Genomic DNA, 13,219 nt, shown 5'->3' on the forward strand with positions numbered 1-13,219 from the left:
GACTTGGGACCTTCCTAAATTTCGAAGTTACGTTAGACTTATCCACTTATTGAATTGAGGCGTGCGAGGGGCGCGCCACGTTTTGTATTTTGCTAGAAGCTGAGCACCTTCTTTTAGCCTTATTTCAAGCCGAAATGATCCTTTGGGTCGGGGGCATGCATGATGCATGCCCCATTGGGTGTTTTGTGAGCCTTGGTCTCAACCAAGCATGCTGGTGTAGGCCAAGCACAGACCAACCCTCCTTCTCTAGGCTCATTTTTCTCTTAAATTACCACTTTCGATTCTAATTATGTTATATTCTTATTTTTTTAACTAAATATCGATTATACTATTTTGATCTAAAATCACTCTTACAAGTATAAATAATAAGATACATTACTCTATTGAGATGTACACAATATCACTCAGATCTGTCCGAAAACGTTTAGCATTATTATTAATTTAAACTTCAAAGTATGTTTGGTTGAGCACTCTACTAATATCGAAGATTCCATCTTGCAGACACCAAGAAATTTTAATTTGTGATAACATAGTATTAAACTAGCGACCAAAGACGAGATAAGGGTAAAAAAGGGGAAGAATAAGAGAGAAGAAAGAATTGGAAGGTGTTGGAATGAAATAATTCCATTATCGAAAACAAATAGCCCGTTTATGAAGAATCTAAATGTAATAAGGACAAATCGATTCTAGTTTAAATCTAACCTAATTCAATTGACATATAAAATGTAGGAGAAATTATGAGTTGGTTGGTTCCATCCTCTATTCCAAACGTAGTTAAAAAAAATGTAATAAAGGCGGATAAAAAAAAAACTAAAAAGGTATTTGAATTCCAGTTGGCAGTTAAAAGAATGGCATTTTTCTTTAGAAAGCACGAATCTCCGCCCCAACACCATCCCCAAAAAATCACTCTCTATTCCCTGTTTATTAAAAACTTCAACCCGAAAAGTAAAAACAAAAAAGCTAACGACTTTGCCGTCCTCTCTTTAAAACTTTGTCTCTCTTCTTTTCTCTCTATTTTCCTTCTTCTTCAGCCTCTGTTTTTTCCCCCCCTAAAACCCATTGACATGACACCCAATTCTTCACTCTAATTCCTTTCCCCTGTTTTTCGTTTTTTCTTTTACATTTCAGCATGCAAACCCACAACCCAACGATTCAGACCGGTTCCAAACCGAATCAAAGTCTCTTTCAGTCTTTCAAACAATCCTTTTCATTCCCGGACAGAGTCTCCGATTTTTGTATTCTGTTCGCCAGAGCCGTCCTCCTCCTCTGCCTCATCGCCTCCATGTCCTTCGTCCTCCGTTCGGCTTTCTCTTCTCAGTCCCGTCGGTTCATCATCCCCAACCGCACTCGAACCGCCAAATACGAACCGTTCGACAAATCCATAGCCGCCACCAACATATCCCACATCGTATTCGGAATCGGCGGGTCTGTTCAAACGTGGAAAGACCGGAGCCGCTACACTCATCTCTGGTGGAAGTCGAACCGGAACCGTGGGTTTGCTTGGCTCGATGGGGAACCGGGGGAAATCGGAAATCCGGTTCCGCATCGGGTGTCGGAGTGGTGCAGCGGGGCGGGTTATTCGTGTAAGACGGCGGCGGTTCGAATGGCTAGAATTGTAGTGGAGAGTTATAAATTGCGATTGAAAGACGTGCGGTGGTTTGTGATGGGAGATGATGATACGGTGTTTTTCACGGAGAATTTAGTTTCGGTGTTAGCGAAATATGATCATAATCAAATGTATTACATTGGTGGAAACTCCGAGAGCATTGAGCAAGATCAGATGCATTCGTATGGGATGGCCTTCGGCGGCGGCGGTTTTGCGATCAGTTACCCACTCGCCGCCCAGTTAATGAACGTAATGGACGGTTGTCTTCATCGCTACAGTTTTTTCTACGGCTCTGATCAAAGGGTATGGGCCTGTATTGCCGAGCTCGGTGTGCCACTCACAACAGAACGTGGCTTTCACCAGGTAATATTTTTTGTACTTTTCTAACTTTTGAATTGATAAACCCACGTGGCGAATTGTGAGTAGCTGGAAGAACATAAATTATGACTATTACGACACGTGTAATGATGAAGGAATAGTTAGGTGACCGATGAATGAGACTACGTAAGACCGGTTAAGTCGGTCAGCACTGTAAAAATTTTGATACATTAAATGATAGTTTGAATATTGATTATCATAGTATTTGAAAGAGAGAGCACTCTTACATATTAATAATTAAACATATAACAATATTTATAAAAAATTATAAAAATAGTAAAATTTATTCGTGGATAGACTCTATCTTATCAGTAATATAGTTTATCACGGATAGATTCCTTACTAACGATATAATCTATTACTTATAAACCTTTGAAAGTAAAATATTAATTTTGTTATATCTACAAATCTTTTGCATCGTGTTATATCTACAAATATTTTAGACTTAATTGTTATATTTGTAACTATCCTTAGAAATTTAACATAAGTAGATTTGAGTTTAGATGATTTAGGACGTTTCTTAATAAATAAATGTAAGAAAAGTACATGAGGAGAGATGTTAAAACAGAAAACGGGTATCATAATTCATTTGTTTATACAATATATTTGACTTCATAAACACTAATGGACCTCACATCTATGTCAATGAGTTACGCCCTATTTTGACATGGTTGGAAATCTTTTCATACTTTCGTAGTAATGAAAATTTTCTCGATGACGTATTGGAAAATTTAGGTGAAGGTGAAAGAAAAAGTAGTTTTGTTATAGGTGGCAAGAAGGTCAATAGACCATTTTCTCCGTATTGTATCCGTGGGGTGAGGATTGAAGGACCTTGAAAGTTGTCGTTGTCGACTTCATCTTTTATGATTGTGTAAGCTACTAAGCTTTCAACTGATTGTGTAAGCTACTGAGCTTTATTGTACTATTCTTCGGCCCCTCACTTTCAGGTCCTACTTTTCAGGTCAATCCTCAAATTTATATCATTCAGCCTTTTGGCCCATCTTACTACTTGAGTAATAAAAATATACCATAATGTAAAATTGTATATATAACAGATAAATTTCGTCAAAGTAAGCATAACTCAATAACAATTTATTTATCTTATCTTTTCTAAGGTTGGGGATTTAAATTCTGAATTCCATGTGTTGTCATAAATATAGATAAAAAATGTTTACACGAGTTATACACATGGACTGATGTGTTAAATTCGTGCAGTTTGATATTAGAGGTAACCCATATGGGATTTTGGCAGCACATCCATTGGCACCACTTGTATCGCTTCATCACCTTGACCATGTGGAGCCATTGTTTCCTAACCAAACTAGGATTGATTCATTGAATTTACTTATGCAAGCATATCAAGTTGACTCGAGCCGAATTCTTCAGCAAACTGTCTGCTATGATCGGAGGAAAAAATGGTCCATCTCCATCGCGTGGGGCTACACTGTTCAGATATATCCTTTCATGGTGACAGCCACAGATATGCAAATTCCATTTCAGACGTTCAAGACATGGAGAAGCTGGAGCAATGGTCCATTCGACTTCAATACACGACCTATGAGTTCTGACCCGTGCCGGCGAGCGGTTGTTTATTTTCTGAAGCAAGTTCAAGAGGTGGACACAAGGGGTACCAAAACCACTTACGAAAGGTACGTGGCCAAGGGAGAAAAAGTATGCGAGAGGGATGATTATGCACGGGTCATGGCAGTGAAACAAGTTACTGTCTCCTCAATGAAGATGGAGACTCAGCTATGGATGAAGGTAATCTCTCTCTCCCTCTTAACACAATCATTTATAATATTCTCATTCATTCCTCCATGTCATTGATGGTTTCTATTTGATTTGTACAGGCACCGCAAAGACAGTGTTGCGAGATTAATGACAGGTGGGGAAACGATAATAATATCTGGGTTAGGATTAGGAAATGCAGAAAGAGCGAAACAATTACCACATAGATTCTCATTTTTGGATGAATTGTTTTAGGCCCTAGAATGATGATGGCTGATTTTCCCTCTTGTAAATATCACAGTGATATAGAAAAATATCAGTATATTCAACAGAACCAGTTTTTGAGGAGGATGTTAATCTAGTTGGTAAGACTGTAACAGAGATGACAATATTAAAGTCGCATTCTAATAACCATTTGCTAAGTGGGTAAGACAAAATCTAGTGCATTATTAAAGTTGATAAAGACAATTTTTCTGGAGTGGTATAAACAATAAAAAATTGGATGGGGGAAGTCGATCATTTTAACCATGTGCACTTTGTAGTTTGTAGTGGAGCTTTAGCAACTTCTGCTCCTGGTATTAGTGGGTTGAAGTAAAAATTACCAACTGGGTAGTGACGGAAAATCCTAGTGGTTTCTAATTATGGTTCCTGTTCTTCAAATCCTATGTCTTGTAAAATCAATTTAATTTTCTTTAACGGGGCCCGTTTGTAAACCATCTGGATGTTGAATTCAATAGCCAAGAAATCCAACGTGTTCTGATTCTTAGATTCTGCTACTTACGTTAAGCTTTATGATATCGACAAACCACATGGTATGACATAAACAGATGATTGACAAAATTGAACTCAATGGATTGGATACTGATATGGTTATTAAGAACTTTACATTTTTAAGTTGATCTATACAGTTCTTGTACCTCAATAGCTTTCTCTTATAATTCAAGTCTCAATCACAGAGCAGGGTCTCCCGGGTTGCATTTCCAGTTGTTGGGTTCACCCTGTAAACAAAAATGACTAAGTTTCCTAGTTTATTTATCATGAATCATTTAATGTCAACCTAAGAAACAGAAGAATTTGTCTTTACCCATCTGCAACTTTGCAAAGGTACTCCCGCTGATCCTCTCTCAAAGGCACGTCTGTGAAGTCTGACATCATGAGGTAAATTAAGTATTTCTTCGTATCACCACTCTATCATCGGTTCTTCTATAATCTCTTCAATTACAATTTCCTAGAACTCTTTCAGCTAATTGCAAAGCTAGAATTGTAGAATTTCGATCTTATGAAAGATAGAGAGACATGTATTATGGCATCTAAAACAGTTTTGGAGATGAGAGGATCCCAATGAAATACTAAAAGCTACGTAAATGTTGGGTTTACATACCAGCTCCGTTTATTGTTGATCCACGGAAAGAGGTATTTCCTGTGGCAAGTGCACCTTCTAAGTTGGCATTGCTTAAATTTGCCTGCCCAAAGCAGAAAAAACCAACCAGTGAGGATAAGTAAAGTTATAATTTCAATGTCTTCTAACATCAAGGCTCATAATGTACCAAAACTTTGATATAAAATCTCAGATAAAAAACTGCAGGTTGCTCTACATCTCGAACTGCATACACAGTTCAAATTTATCGTATCACATCAATACTTTTTGCTAGAAGTGATCATCAGTTGGTCAACCTCGGTTTTGGGCTAAAACCAAGGCCGACCACCAACATTATCGGTTGTTGTCCTTTCCTACCACTCACACCAATTGAACTTCGGTTTTTTATTTACAAAAACCTGACTCCGACCAAAATTTTCACTACCGACCAACCAATGTCAGTTTGGCCCGTTTGGTTTGCTCACTCCTACTTTTTGTAGACTAGTTTCCTATCATATTTTACTTGACTTCGATCAAATCTTTAAACATTCAAGAACGAGATTGGAAAATTTGGCCTCCTAACTTTTAAATTTGAAAATTTGAGAAGGGGCAAATTAGAGGTTAAATAAGAAAGCATTTAATTGAAAGCCTATCAAAGAATCATCACCTTGGTAACATTGGCCAAAGAAAAGTCTGCACCTCTAAGATCAGCATCTGAAAGATCCGCCCCTAACAATTAGGCAAGGAGAGAAAGAATTGAAGTCAGGTTTAATAGGATTGTGCTCGCCATGTCATAAGAGAAGATCCTGAAGATGACTTGGAAAGTTCATAACATTACTTAAAACATAGAAATAATGAACCTGTTAAATCAGCATCAAAGAAGCTAGCACCTAATAACTTCGCACCTTTAAAATTAGCTTGCCGTAAAATAGACTAATAAAAAAGAAACAAAAAAGGCAATGTCACAAACACATATTACAATAGTACATGTACAAGATTTGAAATAGTGAATTTAGATGAAACCGTTTTGAAATCTTGCTTGATTAACGTCTTCCAACTGAAATCTTTCCCAGAGAGATCCTGACCTCTAGTGACCCCAGCGCCATAAGGACCTCCGCCCTAATTACGAAATTGAATCCGTTCGCCAAAAATCAATCAGCCATACAATACACACAGACGTAACAATCAAAATAGATTCTCATACAATGTAGCTATGAACAATCTCGGGAGGAAATTAACCTTGAAAGCTAGGGCAGGGTCGGCGAGGAACAAAGAGGCGGAAAGGAAAGCGAGGAAGGAGGCTTTTGAGGCGGATTCACCAAGGGAAAGAACCAAATGCCGCGTAGCTTCCAATTGTTGGTTGAATACCTTCATATTTGTGGTTGAAATGAAAGGAATTGAGGAGAAAGGAGAAGAAAGTGGGAGAGGTGAGGAATGGGCGGCAACGGAGAGAGGAAGAGGAAGGTGAGGTCTGGAAGGAATTCGGGAAGTGGAAGAACAACATAATGAAGCGTTGAGCAAAGCCATTTGGTGAAGGTGGCTGCAATTGAGCCCAGAATTGTTTTGGTGGCTTTTTTCGAATTGGATAATGTGACCGACCGCACAGCATAATCTGGAAACGGATTATGAGTTGCGTTTTTGTGCTGCTGCTCATATCTTACTTCTGGTCCTTTGTCCACGTAGATTTTGCCACATGGCACTACCGTAAGAGCAGTACTTTTACTAATCTATCAACAATTAGTGTGTAATCTTTATCTAATCTACGCTTTATTGCGCCATTACCCCAACTTGAACCTGTCAATCGGACAGCGGCGGTCCATCTGTGGCCATTTCATCTAATTTTATAAAATAAAAAATTGGAAAAACCCCTTATTTGGAGTTGGGTGGGTGGGCTATTATAGCCCACCGAACATTTGGGGCTCCAACTATTTTAGTTGGAGTTCCAACATTCTCCCATTTTGCTTACTCCAATTGTATTGTTTCCTCTGTCTCGTTTCATTCCATCTCTTCTCCTTATGGTTTCGCCACGGTTCTCATTTTGCTTCGTTCCCGGTGGGTTTTAGAGCTTCCTCTCCTATGTTTCCACTTAACCCACACTTAACCCACAGACCACTGTTATGCACTCTCCCGTTTTGCTTACTCCAATTATTTTGCTCGTTTTTATTATATCCTCCGTCTCATTTCCTTCCATCTCTTATCCTTAGGATTTCGTTGTTGTTCCTGATCGTCGTCATTCCTGGTGGGTTTTGGAGCTTCATCTTCTCCATTCCTACTGATCGACTGCCATTGTGGTTCTCTTTGGTCGGATTTGAAGAAATCCTTCACAGATCTAGACTACGGTATGTTTGGTAGTCTAGATCTGTGTTTTTCTCTAGATCCTTAACCTTTTCTTTCGGCTTCCTTTTTCATCTTGTTGTTCCGAATGCCACTCCCACTCATATTCCTTCTTTATCTTCCTGCTCCAAACGAAGGTTTTGTTGGGATCGGTGTTCTAATTCTCCCAAAGTTTCGTAGTTTGTAAACAGTTTGTACACATTATTATAAATAAAATAAATGTTATTTTATTTGCATTTACTCATATCTAATAAACTAAGATCCGTGGTTATTTCATGTAAACTTAAGCAGGTAGGTGAGACATACAAGTGGATCATACCTTAAGTAATAACCTAAATGGTCTGTAGTATAAGGATAAAGGAAGGATACCTTATCCTGGTGACACTACGGATACGGTATGTTTTGTAGATAGTTGCAACTATTGTAACATGCTACAAATGGTCTAATTCTGACCATTCATGTGGAGACATGCGAGCGAGGATGTCCTATACAAAGAGTTTGTATAAGACCGGACCACGAGATGGTTAGTCTCTTTATATAATGACGTTGATAATTGAGACTTACATCTCACTAAAACGACCATAGATGACATGACCTTAATCCTGAGTGTTTTTGGAACTCCTGCCTATGAGGGCGGTCCTTTGATTAGTATGGGTGAGAGTGATTAGATTGCCAACTCAACAAGCCTACCTTTTAGGGGATTTGTCAGATTAGGGAGTTGGGAAGTCAGTTACATAAAACAGAATTCACTTCTTCTCCGAAGTAGGGGTAAGTAGATAAATTGCTCCCTTAAGGGCCGATTCTGATTTTTGAACATAGTGGCCACACCCTCTCTTTGGAAGAGAGGACTTAGTCATAGTAGGAGTATGACTTATTGTTCATTAGAGGAATCAGTGGTACATAAGGAGTTAGATGTAACTACAGGGGTAAAACGGTAAATTGCCCCAGCTGTACTTACTAGCGATTTGTGAAGGGTTATCGCACTGTTGATTGGTTATATGGACACAGGAATATATCTGTAGTGAGAAGAGTGCAACTGTCGGTCTTTAGTGGAGTGTCTGACAGTTAACGGATGGTGGATCTCGTGACAAAAGAGTTTAGTCAATTATGCACATACCGTTGGAGCTTCAAGCTACAGGTCCATAAAGTCCCATTAGTAGCTCAATGGGTTCAAGTTGAGAATCAGATTTTGGGTTAGTTTGAAGTGTTAAAGTTAACAAGAGAAATTTCAATTATATGTGATATAATTGGTATGCTGTATGAGATACATTAATTGGAGGAATTAATATAAATATGATTTATATTAAGTACCATAAAATAGAAAAAGAACTATGGTTTATATATTTCATGAGATGGTTATAAATACAAGTTGGTTATGGTAACCGTGAGATAAAAGAAAATTTGTTTTCCTAAATTTAGTAGTTGTTCCATTCAGAAAATTCTCACGGAAAAGGGCTATCAAGTAAAATTGTTTTATTAAGTGATAGCCGTTGAGAGACTAAACGATCGCTTAGAGTTGACTATGTGATAGTCACTCAGCTAATCGTTGCTACACGATCGAGTAGCAAAGTCTATGCGATAGGCTTCATTTTACTAAACAATCGAGTACATCGTCTATGCGATAGACAACTTCATATCTCCCACTTACTCAATCGCATACCTTTTCTCTTTCTCAATCTAAGATCATACAGAGCCCACAACTCCTAGATTCTCACACCGAGAATATCAAGGTAACACTTGTGGTGGTGTCCTTAATCTGTTCGTGGATCGAGTTGGACTCGATTGGGGTCGAGGCTTATTTAGACGATCGTTGTGTTCGTGTACGTGTTGTGCGTTATTTGTTGCGTTCGAGTGTTGTTGTGGACGCATTGTAGACTATTCGAGGGATCCTTGAAGAATGGTTCTTCAAAGGTACGCATACTCTCATCTCATATAACATTTTGTAATTTTTATTGATGCATAATTAATTTCCATTTTAGATTGTAATTGTTTGTGTTCAATCTGAATGGAATTTGGAACGATCCAGTTCCTCTGTTCGTGGAAATCCCCGTTCATGATTTCCTTCAAGTTTCCCCTTGCCTCTTCTTTTGGTTCTTCAATCGTGTTGTCCCTTCTGTCTTTCTGAGTCCGAAATCCTACAACCATGTTGGAGCTTAGATCTTGCTTGGGAGAGGATGAAGATCCTCGTTTGGAGCATGGTAGGGGATAGAGGATGGTGTTCGAATCTTGGTAAGGTTACCAGATCAAATGGTAAGTCTTATTTCTCTTCACCAGCTGATGATGAGTCATTGTAATTTTTTTCCTTCATTTTTTTTTGACAAATGTAAGCTTATTTTTTTTACACATCTTTTCAGTTTACTCCGATTATTTTGCTCTATTCTTGATTTTAGTGTTCGGATCTTGGTCTTTGATTATCGATCTCTGATAATTTTATGTCACTATATAAACATTGATTATAATTGTATTTCCCTGAGATTCTTTATCTGTTCTTGGTCTCTGATTATCAGTCATTATATAAACATTGATTGTAATTGCATGTACATTTTTCTTAACCTGTTCTTGGTCTCTGATTATCGGTCCCTATTCATTTTTTGTCACTATGTAAACATTGATTATAATGCTATTTCCATGATGTGATTCTCTTTTTTGGTCTTTGATTATAGGTCAAAGGTATTCTATCTTCTTGGTCTCTGATTATCGGTTCTTTACTCCTTATTTCTTTATCTGTTTACTCTTGGTCTTTGCTACTATTTCAATGACTGTTCTAAACATTGATTACAATTCTATTTCCATGATGTGATTCTCTTTCTTGGTCTTTGATTATAGGTCAAAGGTATGTTATCTTCTTGATCTTTGATTATCGGTCCCTTACTCCTATCTTCTTGATCTTTGATCATCGGTCCCTTACTCCTGTTTCTTTATCTGTCTACTCTTGGTCTCTGCTACTATTTCAATGTCTATTTTTGGATTGACACTAATGATCAATATATCTGATTTACCATGATACATCATATTATTTGAAATTCTTAATGATTTAGGAAAGAATTTCATTGCTTTGAGGCTGGTTCTTACTGTCTAAGTATAATACTAGGATAGTTGATTGTTTGTTGGCTTCCTTTTTTTTTTTTTTTTCCAATCTCATTGCAACTATGTCATAACTCTTGTGTGGTTCACAAGTTGTTCTTGTTTGGTTTACTTTAGTTTGATTGAAAGTAGTGGTTTGTAAAATACTTTACTCATTGTTAAGTCACTTCACTATTGATGTGATTAACAGTAGTGGTGTTGGGATTGGTGTCCTAATTCTCCTGGAGTCTCGTAGTTTGTAAACATGGGTACACATTGTTATTAATAAAATAAGAGTTATTTTATTTGCATTTACTCAAATCCGATAAACAAATATCTATGGTTATTGTATGTAAAGTTAAGCATGTATATAAGATATACAAGTGGATCATGCCTTAAGTAATAACCTAAAAGGTTTGTAGTATAAGGATTTGAGAACTCCTGCCTTTGAGAGCGGTTCTTTGATTAGAATGGGTGAGAGTGGCCAGATTGTCAACTTAACAAGCCTACTTTTTCGGATATTTTTCTGATTGGGGAGCTAAGAACTCAATTACACAAGATGAAATTCACTACTTCCTCGAAGTAGGGGTAAGTAGATAGATTGCTCCGTTAAAGGCTGATTCCGGGTATTGAACATAGTGGCCACATCCTCTCTTTGGAAGAGAGGACGCGGGTCCAGTAGGACTATGACTTATTATTCATTAGAGGAATTAGTGGTGTTTAAGGAGTTAGATGTAACTATAGGGACAAAAGAGTAAATTGGTCAACTGTACTTACAAGCGATCTGTGAAGGGTTATCGCTCTGTTGGTTGGTTGATATGGACACAGAAATATATCTATAGTGAGGAGAATGCAACTGTCGGTCTTTAATGAAGTGTTCGACAGTTAACGGATGGTAGATCCCGTGACCAAAGAATTTAGTTAGTTATTCATGTATCGTTGGAGCTTCAAGCTACAGGTCCATAAGGTCCCCTTGGTAGCTCAATGGATTCAAGTTGAGAATCAATTCTTGGGATTAGTTTGGAGTGTTCAAATTAACAAGAGAAAATTCAATTATATATGATATAATTAGTATGATGTATGAGATATATAAAATGGAGGATTAATGTAAATATGATTTACATTAAGTACCAAAAAATAGAAAAAGAATTATGGTTTATATGTTTCATGAGATGAAATATTAAAACTATAGGTTATAAATATAATATGGTAAGTTGGTTATCATATTTATTTATAATATATTAATTATTTGATAATTAAATTCTTTTTCTCTAATAACCGATTGATTGGGGGTTATTGATAGTTTTATGGTAACCGTGAGATAAAAGAAAAAATGTTTTCCTAATTTTAAAGAGTTGCCTGATTCGAAAAGTAACACACGGACAAGCTATCAAGTGAAAGTGTTTCACTAAGCTATAGCTATAGAGAGACTAAACAATTGTGGAGTTTGACTATATGATAGTTCATCAGCTGATCGTAGCTAAACGATCGCGTGGCTTTTTCTATACGTTAGGCGGCCATTTACTACACAATCGAGCACATCGTCTATACGATAGACACTTCTTATCTCCCACTTGCTTGATCGTCTACACGATCATTGTCCTCCAGTCTCTTCCTCAAGCCAAGATCATACAGAACCCACAACCCCTGGATTCTCACACCGAGAATACCAAGGTAACCATTGTGGTAGTGTCCTCACTCAACTCGATTGGTTTTGAGGAGCCATTGGTCGTTTGTTGTGTTCGTGCTATTGATTGTGTTGTGCATCGGTCGTTGTGTTCGAGCGTTGTTGGTCTTGGACGCTTGAAGATTGATCGAGGGATTCGGGAAGAATGTTTCTTCAAAGGTATGCATACTATATCCCTTGACACTCTTGCATGCTGTAATTTCTAGTTTTGCATGACCTGTTAGTTTTCGTTTTTTTTTACTGTAATTGTTTATGTTCAATTTCGAATGGAATTTGGAACGATCCTTCTGCTGCTCATGGAAATCCTCATGTCTAATTTCTTTCAAGTAGTTTCTTTGGTTCCCAATGTATTTGGTTCACATCAATGGTACACTATTCGCTTTATTTCACTAGGTGGGATTTCTAAGGTGTACTTATTACCATAGGTACACCTAAACTTGACCTACCCATCACCTAGAATGTGTATATATTCTCTTCTCTATAAATGAGATCTCTTTTCCTTACAACTATGAGGACAACCCCATCTTTACCACACCATTGTTGGTAAGTCCCTTCCCCCTTCCTCTCTTTTGTGTTGCTTATCACATCTCCTGTTAAGTCACTTTCACTTTTTTCTTTATATTATTACTAAAGCATTTGTTTATTCATTGTCACAGTGTTCAACTTATTAGACAACAAGTGAAGCTTCACATTTCCTCCGTCTATCGTATGTAGGGTGGTACTCTTCTTTGTCTCAATTTTCTTTGCTTTTGTGTCCTTCTTGGTAGTCTTTTCCTTCCTCTGCTTATTGTCTTTGTTCTTACTATTTGCCTCACTATTTTCTTGTTTATTTCTATGGTTGGTAGATTTAAAATATTTTCTTTCATGTGTTGTAGGTCAGGTGGAAACTAATTCGTACTTCTTCTTTTCTCAAATTTCATCCAATTTCTTCTAACAACAACTAAAACCGTGTAAACTATTAGATTTATTTTCTTTTCCTTAATTTGTACATGGGTGCTTTCTTCTCCTCAAATTTCATCCTGAATATTTGAAGTGTTTGTTGATACAAAACTTAAATTCTTAAAAT

General features: G+C 37.3%; 2 protein-coding genes across 3 annotated transcripts; one reads left to right on the top strand and one right to left on the bottom strand.

Annotated features, from left to right (window-relative positions):
- Nucleotides 1-849: 849 nt before the first annotated feature.
- Nucleotides 850-4,149, top strand: LOC120074940 (beta-1,3-N-acetylglucosaminyltransferase lunatic protein, putative (DUF604)). Its single transcript, XM_039028048.2, has 3 exons — nucleotides 850-1,969; nucleotides 3,200-3,745; nucleotides 3,835-4,149. The coding sequence occupies exons 1-3, from the start codon at nucleotides 1,130-1,132 to the stop codon at nucleotides 3,937-3,939; spliced, it is 1,491 nt and encodes a 496-aa protein (XP_038883976.1). The 5' UTR covers nucleotides 850-1,129; the 3' UTR covers nucleotides 3,940-4,149.
- Nucleotides 4,150-4,543: 394 nt separating this feature from the next.
- On the bottom strand, nucleotides 4,544-6,699 carry LOC120074941 (Tetratricopeptide repeat (TPR)-like superfamily protein). Of its 2 annotated transcripts, none has more exons than XR_016529213.1 (7): nucleotides 6,309-6,699; nucleotides 6,093-6,188; nucleotides 5,930-6,002; nucleotides 5,737-5,798; nucleotides 5,094-5,175; nucleotides 4,797-4,924; nucleotides 4,544-4,710 (listed from the first exon to the last, which is right to left on the bottom strand). XR_016529213.1 is itself a non-coding variant. In XM_039028049.2 (7 exons), the coding sequence occupies exons 1-7, from the start codon at nucleotides 6,594-6,596 to the stop codon at nucleotides 4,659-4,661; spliced, it is 714 nt and encodes a 237-aa protein (XP_038883977.1). In that variant the 5' UTR covers nucleotides 6,597-6,699; the 3' UTR covers nucleotides 4,544-4,658. The 2 variants fall into 2 exon arrangements, 1 of the variants encoding a protein (XP_038883977.1); XM_039028049.2 differs by having other exon boundaries at nucleotides 4,797-4,857.
- Between the last annotated feature and the right edge of the window lie 6,520 nt (nucleotides 6,700-13,219).

Source organism: Benincasa hispida, chromosome 4 (genome assembly GCF_027475165.1).
Source record: "Benincasa hispida cultivar pf3 chromosome 4, pf3_genome.v1.1, whole genome shotgun sequence".
Lineage (NCBI taxonomy): Eukaryota > Viridiplantae > Streptophyta > Magnoliopsida > Cucurbitales > Cucurbitaceae > Benincasa > Benincasa hispida.

Coding starts and splice junctions, on each gene's coding strand:
- LOC120074940 (XM_039028048.2), top strand. CDS start 1,130: ATGCAAACCCACAACCCAACGATTCAGACCGGTTCCAAACCGAATCAA. Junction 1,970..3,199: donor CAGAACGTGGCTTTCACCAG/GTAATATTTTTT, acceptor AAATTCGTGCAG/TTTGATATTAGAGGTAACCC. Junction 3,746..3,834: donor AGACTCAGCTATGGATGAAG/GTAATCTCTCTC, acceptor TGATTTGTACAG/GCACCGCAAAGACAGTGTTG.
- LOC120074941 (XM_039028049.2), bottom strand. CDS start 6,596: ATGGCTTTGCTCAACGCTTCATTATGTTGTTCTTCCACTTCCCGAATT. Junction 6,003..6,092: donor TCAAGCAAGATTTCAAAACG/GTTTCATCTAAA, acceptor CTTTTTTATTAG/TCTATTTTACGGCAAGCTAA. Junction 4,711..4,796: donor CTTTGCAAAGTTGCAGATGG/GTAAAGACAAAT, acceptor TTTTGTTTACAG/GGTGAACCCAACAACTGGAA.